The sequence below is a fragment of the Gouania willdenowi genome, chromosome 7 (assembly GCF_900634775.1).
Source record: "Gouania willdenowi chromosome 7, fGouWil2.1, whole genome shotgun sequence".
In the NCBI taxonomy this organism is placed as follows: Eukaryota; Metazoa; Chordata; class Actinopteri; order Blenniiformes; family Gobiesocidae; genus Gouania; species Gouania willdenowi.
The window spans coordinates 31,264,534-31,272,533 of NC_041050.1; the positions used below are offsets into that span (position 1 = coordinate 31,264,534).

The 8,000-nt window shown below is 36.0% G+C and overlaps 1 protein-coding gene across 1 annotated transcript; it reads right to left on the reverse strand.

Annotated features, from left to right (window-relative positions):
- Positions 1-77: 77 nt before the first annotated feature.
- alx3 (ALX homeobox 3) lies at positions 78-7,743 on the reverse strand. The gene is made up of 4 exons (XM_028451918.1): positions 7,379-7,743; positions 2,632-2,906; positions 2,394-2,519; positions 78-437 (listed from the first exon to the last, which is right to left on the reverse strand). The coding sequence occupies exons 1-4, from the start codon at positions 7,740-7,742 to the stop codon at positions 81-83; spliced, it is 1,122 nt and encodes a 373-aa protein (XP_028307719.1). The 5' UTR covers position 7,743; the 3' UTR covers positions 78-80.
- Positions 7,744-8,000: the final 257 nt, after the last annotated feature.

Here is an 8,000-nt window from a genome sequence, read left to right on the forward strand (position 1 = left end):
TGGGACACTCAGGATGTGAATACATGTCAGGACCAATGTTGGCTCAGTCAGTGCATGGGGTGAAGCTGACCCTGGGGTGGTCATGTTGGCCAGGAGAGGATGCTCCCTGGCTCTTTGGCTTTCATCCGAAGAGTCACCAGGCTGGTGGGCTTGTATTCGTTCTCAGCCCCGTCGATGGACGGCGACCCCAGGCCTCCTGGGAAACTGTGGAGCGAGTAGAGGCCGTTGATGCCTGGGTGATGGGACGGGTGGTGGTGGTGGTGATGGTGGTGTGGGTGGCTGGTGGAGGTGGGCATGCCCATGAAGCCCTGCAGATTAGTGTGGTGAGGGTATGGACTCATGCAGGAGGAAGGTATGGAGTCAGCTCCCAGAACGCAGCCAGCAGATGATCCACCACCTCCTGCTGGAGCTGTCCCGGCCCACAGGTTACCTTGCATCTTAATAAGGAGGGATTGAGAAGAGGAAGGAGAACATGTAAACTCTCAGCAGGATCAAAAATGCATCTGTAGTACACAGAGGTGAAAGTAATGGATTACAAGTACTCACGTTACTACTGTGATTGAGTTTATTTTATGGGTACTTATTATATTTGTAAATCAGTTGGGCCCGAGGCACCAAATGTGGTGCGAAGGCCCTATTGTTCCTGTAAGGATTCTTCTTCTTCATCTTTTCATTCTTTTCTGACATTTTACTTGAATTTTTTAGGCTTTTCCCAGAAGTGCAATTTCATGAAATTTTACTAGACAGTGAAGTTTGGTGAAAAATGTTTTGTGTACTTGTCTGATTAAATTTCGGGACTCGTTAGTGCCGCCAAGAGATTGTAACTTTCCACTGGTTTGAACTATAGCTTGATGACATCTGGTAGGTATATGCATTGAACTGTGACTAGGAAAAATGTAATTTGGACCTATAACCTAAATTCAACAGGATGTCTGCAATTTTAAATTTAGCGGGCTAAACTTGGCACTTTTTCATAAATTTTTGGACAAATCACACCATCTTTAAAAGCAAACTCCTCCTAGTGTTCATAATTTCTATTTTAAATTTTGGATTTATGTTCTTGACAAGTTGGAGACAAACATTTTACTTGTACTTAAGTATGTTTTCAAACAAGTAAAGTAATGTTATGTTTCTACACCCAACAGTTACTAAGTAAATTCTTATTTTTTGTAATTTTTTCATTTCCGTTTCATGGCACATTGAACATAATCCATATGTTCGGTTCAGGTTGGCTTTCTACCTATTATGTTGTTACCCACACATGTCACATTTGGCATGGCACTGTTTTAGAGTTCATAAATGTAGATGTACTACAAGCCTGATAATTCTTTTAAATTTTGAATTGAATTAGTTGGTGTTATTTTATTTTTAAAAGAATTGTACATTTTCACCAATTGTGCAAGATTCTGTCTTTAGATTTATACATAAGATGTTTACTGTATGCAAGGCAGGATTAGGGGTCAATTACATTTTTTAGTTACAATTACGTTTTCAATTAGCCATGTTCAATTACAATTCAGTTATGATTACAGTGACCAGCATTTTTTCAAATTACAATTAAATTACAATGATTTTTAATCCTCAAAGTCAACTGCAATTAAGTTCTTAATTACTAAAGTTCAATTACAATTCATCACAATTACCGACCCTGAAATAAATAACCTAATAAAAGTTAACCTTCCTCTTGTATTAGTTTTCTGTTAGCATCTAATGGGTCGTGAATCAGCTGTAAAATGCACTAAAAACAAATCTCTTATCATCTAATTTCTTTCCTATCTATTGGTTTTATTGTTAGGCTTCCTGATCAATGTAAATATAGATTTTATTTTATTTTTTTTGTGGGGGTTTGAGCCTTTTTTGTGTCAGTATACCCGTAGATTTCAACTTTTTTTTAAATGGTCAAATGTGGGAAAGCTTGATTTAACACATTTTATTAATTGTATATGTGTAGAGCTGTACATAGCACTGTAACACGATTCCCCAGTTTTAAATCAAAATTGACAATTTTTTATAAAATGTTCATGGCAATTGCAATTACAAAGTCAATTATCTAAACTCAATTACAATTTTTTTTTACAATTACGACAACAGATTTTTGAAATTCTAATTATTATTACGCAATTAAAATTATAATTGACCCCAACCTTGATGCAAGGGAACCATGGCAAGATTTATTACCAGAAATAAACAAGGGGGGGGAGAAAGTAACTAGAAACTTTTACTTTGAGTATCAATTAATTGAGCTACTTTTTACTTGTGCTTGAGTATTTTATGTATGACTTACTTGTACTTGAGTACAGTTTCAATCAAGTAAGAGTACTTCTACATGAGTAGGATATATCAGTACTTTACACCTCTGGTAGTGCAGCAGTTTATCATCTGGATTACTTTACCTGGTAGGCGTCATGGCGAGGAAGTAGAGAAATATCATATGTGGCAGCAAAGTGGTTGCGGACCTCTTGGATTTTCCCGTAACGTTCCCGTTTCCTCCACTTGGCTCTGCGATTCTGGAACCAAACCTTTCCAATACAGAAGGTTTATATTACAGTACATTTTTCTGCTTTAAACGCTATATCGTATTTGGGTTTGAGTTGAAATGGTTTAAAAAGGAGAAGATCTTGTCTAACAGACCTGGACTCGAGCCTCGGTGAGCTCCGTCCTGAGTGCCAGCTGCTCTCGGGCGTAAACATCAGGGTAGTGTGTCTTCTGAAAGACTTTTTCCAGCTCCTCCAGCTGAAATGTGCTGAAAGTGGTGCGATTGCGGCGCTTCTTGTTTTTGCCCGATAGGTCGATAGAGTCAGCGATGGAGTCTCCGTGTAAAATGCTGACTGGATCCTTGAGTTTACCACAACAGTCTGAGCCAAGGCCGACATAGCTCATGGGCTTCAGAGGTCCTTTGTCTCGGACTGAGGAATAATAACCACAAAAGAATAGACACAAAAAGATAAACATGGAAAAGTTACTGCGAGTACAAGATACACATAACTTTCACAATCAGTCACTTTTTCATTTTCTTTTCATGGACATAAAAGGTTTTTTTTTTGTTGATTCCACTGCAGTTGTTTTTTATACAAGGTTTTCCATTGAATTGAATTATAACATTTGGTAACGGGATTCTTCACGTGTTTTCCTGTTTGGCATTCATTTTTGCTCTGCAGAAGAAAATCTTGTTTATTAAATTTCATCAGCGCTCTTGAGTAACAGTGGGATTTTTCCAACTGCAATTGTTTGCCTTTTTTTCTTCCCAAAACATTCTATCGTATCATTATCGCGAGCTCATTATCGTAAATCATATTGTCAGTGTATTGTCCACCCATATACTTTTTAATGATTAAACAAAAAAACCCAGGGACAGATTTTGTAATGCAAGGCTAAAACAATAAAAGCTATACAGTGGACCAGTAAGTATTTTTGTGGTCTTTTTTTTTACAAGTTTAATTCTGCCAAATAAAGCTCAACTAGTAAGATGGTAAAGAAAATCAGGGCAAACAGGTGGAATAATTCACATTTAATTAAATCCACCCAGGCCTTTCTAGGGAGAGGACGTCTCTATTTCAACTAAACCCAGGGCTGGAGGGGGACCAAAAATGGCCCTGGCATTTTTGGCCATAGTGACCCACCACCATACAATATGTGAAAACAATATACGAGAAATTATATGCAGCACATTGTATTGTTTCAAAAATTAAAAAGTTGTAGCAGCCTATATGCAGAGTAACCAATTAAAAGTTTCATATGCTGTTTCAATCACAATTCCCGTCTTGAATGGAAAGTGGATGTCAAATGGTGAGCACCTCCAAACCAGCAAAGACATGGTTATAAACAAAACTCTATAGACTCATATTATTATGCATGTATTGAGTTTGACTGAATACAATGAGTCTTGTTATAATTTACTAAGTTGAGCATTTGTACACTTTAGCCTAAAATTTCCCAAAATATTAAGGGAAGACGTGCCTCTAATAATCTTTAATAATAATATAATTGTACTAATTTGAACTGTTTTCTAACTTTTTCTTACTCTTCTGTTTTAATTTATTATTATTATTATTATTACAAACATCTCAAATTTTTTTTAGTGTTAATTCAATGAGCTATCATCATCTAGACAGTCCAGACAGTTTTTCTGCTGCTTCATGGATTTTAGCTCTTCTGCTAATAAATATCATTTCCCCATATTTTTTTTTACATTTTCATCAGATTTTTGTCCATTAACATTTTTTTTTTTTTTTTCTTTTTGCCTTTCTCTTCCAATAAATATACAATTTCCTTTTTTCCCTATATTTTGCCTCTTTTTGTTCCACATGTTTGCCCTTTTCAGAGTCCGAATCAGAAGAACTTTATTTATCCCAGGGGGAAATTACTTCCGTTACAGCCGCTCAACGATATTGTAGTTTTTTATATTGACAAAATAAACTCGATATATCTTGAATCTCGATATGTCGCCCAGCACTAATTCATACATTATAATAAAGCATAAATGAAAACATAAATGGGTATATTATGAAGCACATTTGTTTATCTAATATACTTATACAAGTCAACAAATTGCATATTTAATTCCACGTTGCTTGACTTTGACAGTTAGACATTTACATTTTATTTTCATTACATATTTTCCTGTAATTTCTCATGCTCACTAATGACTTATTAGACACATTTGTTGCAGACTTTACATCCTTTAACATTTTTGGAAGGAGTGATTTTGTGGCGCTTGTGATTGGCTGATTTTTCATGCTTTCTTCGTTCCTTCCCCTGTGGAAGAAGCTCAAATCTCAGTTACAAATCTTACAGAACGTGTGACTGTGTCCCGTTCTGCTGCTCTTTAGGAAGGTAAACTCTCTGTCCTATTTTCCAAGTTATTTACACGAGTTCTTTGTTTTTCGCCTGAGCGTAGTCTTTTACATCCATCCATCTCTTCTTATTTGTCCCGCTGGCGGCACTAATCTCGCGAGAACTGTCATCCTGGCCACTTCAGGCGGCAGTTCTCGCGAGGCTAGTGGCGGCGTTCAGTTTATAGAGGCAGAGGAATGTTATTTTTACTATTTATTATTTAATTATTATTACTACATCAAAATACAGGATAGTTACTCGAAAATACTAATACTGGACGATGGCAAGAAAAAGGGGTAAAGTACGTTGCGTTTCCCAGCCAAAAAGGAGACTTGACAGGTATGGTGATGGGTCATGTCAAAATAATTATTTAAAAAAAAAAAAAAACGTAGTGCACCGGACCGGCCCACTGCGGATCGACGGAGACCAATTACAATTTTAGAGCACAGAGTTAAAAATGATTGGTCTGTATATGAAGTTGTTAAAAGTAGATATTTTTAAAGAATCATCATGTTTGACCCTCATGTGAACGGTCCATGGTGGTAGAGTTCTGTCTTTATTATTCAATTAAAAAGAACTTTTCAATTAAAGGAAAAAATTGCTTCAATCAAAAAAAAAAAAAAAAATTAAATCTAAAAAAAAGGTTACCTCAAGCAAAAATAAATATTTTCAATCAAAGAAAATAAGTGTTCAAATGCAAAAAAAAAAAATAGACCCAAAATATTCCATTTGAACACATGTTTTCTTTGATTGAAAATGTTTTTTTTTCTTTAGTAAACTTTTTTTTGATAGAAAAAGTTTTTTTTTATTATTGATGTGATTTTTCTTTTGATTGAAATGTTTATTATTATTGAATAATAAATACACAGATCTACCTTCATACATGAGTGCTAGAAAAGTGTTTTCAATTCAAACCAAGATAAGCCCAATTTTTATCCACACATAAACACGGAGCTAACGCATTGAATTTTCTTTTTTCACTCTGACACCTGTTAGAAAACTATTTTTATTTACATTCAATTAACTTTTAATTAAACACATTCCAGCCCCAAAATATGCAGTTCAACATGTTTTGTACATGAAACATAAGATTTTGAAATATTCATAATCTGCTGTTAACTGATTAAATACTAAACTAGCTTTAAAAAAAAAAAAATTATGTTGTATTTATCAAATATTAACTGAGAAAATAAAGAATTGTGAGTTTTTAGGTTTGTCTTTTCCCCCCCATTATAAATAAATGACGATTATGCTTATTTTAATATTTTATTTAAAAAAGTCAACACAAAAAAAAAAAAAAAAAAAAAAAAAAACCTTAATAAACTGAAGATATTGACCAGTGAATGCAATGTGTAAAGTCTTCAAAGAAAAATGTACTGAATTCTATATTTTTATCCAACAATTTCTAAGATAAAAAAAAAGAAAAGAGAATATCAATTTTGTTACATTTGTAACATTTTCTAGTTGGTGATTCTGCATTAATTCTTTAATGCCTCTTTTCTTTTCTTTTTTTTTTTTTTTTTTTTTTAAAGATGAACAGATAAAAGGTTTAAGGTTTGAAGTGAATCCGAGGGTTTATCCTGTGATGTGTCTGAGGATAGACTAAACAGTCAGAGGTGACTTGCTGTGCCTTTGATGGTGTTCAAAAGCCTAAACACGTTTTCAGTCAATTCGGAGACACATTAAATCTTGAGGATAGTAGACTCAGAAATAAAGGAGACTTTTATATTGAACAGTTTCGGAGTCAAGAAGAACAATATTCCTGTTGACATCTAGTGATGATAAAAAAAACCCCCCAATTTATTTAGTCTTTTGGCTGACATAAACTCGGACTTGTGAGAGAAGGTTCTTTATTATTCTGCACACGGTCATCCAAAAGACTCTATTAAGACTTCAGATCTCCTCTGTTGCTTTGCAGTCCTTTACACCAATAAACAAAGTGAGAGATCAGAGAATTTAAAACAACAGAGAGTTAGAGAAAATAAAAGGTAAAGAATAATCTCTTCCAACATAAACAATCATCACTTCCCCCCCTAACTTGAACATTTCTGGCCTCCCTTGTCCAACAGCGCAATAACGCACAGCCTCCGTCGGGGTCAAAAAGAGCATGACAAAAAAAAAACCCGATGTACAAAATTTAAAATAAAGACAAACAACTGAAAATCAATTTAAATTCAGAGGAAATGTGTAATTTTGTTTAAACCATGATGCATATTTGGAATGCAAACATCTTAATAAAGCCACAGATTTGCGCATTTGATGATGATTTGAATTCAATTCAATTGCCATTTTTTATTTAAAAGGGCGTAGGCATGTTTGAGATTTTCAAACTTATAGTAACGTCAAATAAATAAACAGTTTTTTTTGCATGCGTTTGACTTGTTGCGCTTGGATTTGAAAACCTTCCAATTAGTTTTTAACGTGAGTTTATAAAGACGCAGTATTTTTTTTTTTTTTTAGAATGACAATGACCCACCAACAATTGGTTTGTTGCTTCTATCGATTATTTTAGCTTTAGTTCGTAAAATAAAATAAACAATTTTACCATCTGAGTCGTCATAAAACGCAGCTTTGCAGGTTAATGGGCCCTTGTGGTCTTGCTCCATGCCGTCCAGGTACTTGCTGCTGCGCTTGGACGGAGATCCAGGTTGGTTTATTGCAGCCGGGCCGTGCGTAAAGTCCACCGCGGCCTCTCCAAACCTCCCCACGGCCGCAGCGAACAGATCACCGCCGTGCAGGCTGAGGCGGTGAGGAAGAGGAGCAGGAAGGTGTGATGAAGGCTTCGGCTGCTCTTCACAGGAGGAGAGGAAAGAACCAGAGCCGCTGTTGTTGTGCTCCAGACCCGGAGAGTTCGCAGGCGTCCTCCTGCTGGGCTGGGAAGAGAAAGCCAAACAACTGTCCGTCTCCATCTCCAAGTTCAGCAGATAACCCAACAACACAACACACCACACCACAGCAACTGGGAGCTGCTGGTGCATGGAAGGGACACACTGGTACGCTTTTCTTTTTTTTCAATCTCTGCGTTCAAGTTAAGTGGGAGGGATTTAACAGATCAGAGACAAAGACCCGTGAAACGTGTGTGTGTGTGTGTGTGTGTGTGTGTGTGTGTGTGTGTGTGTGTGTGTGTGTGTGTGTGTGTGTGTGTGTGTGTGTGTGTGTGTGTGTCA

What these genes read in the sequence shown, in the direction of transcription:
- alx3 (XM_028451918.1), bottom strand. Translation starts at nt 7,742, where the DNA reads ATGGAGACGGACAGTTGTTTGGCTTTCTCTTCCCAGCCCAGCAGGAGG. An exon ending in GTTTTATGACGACTCAGATG is followed by an intron (nt 2,907 to 7,378) that starts GTAAAATTGTTT and finishes ATTATTCCTCAG; the next exon opens with TCCGAGACAAAGGACCTCTG. An exon ending in CTCGCCATGACGCCTACCAG is followed by an intron (nt 438 to 2,393) that starts GTAAAGTAATCC and finishes CTCCTTATTAAG; the next exon opens with ATGCAAGGTAACCTGTGGGC.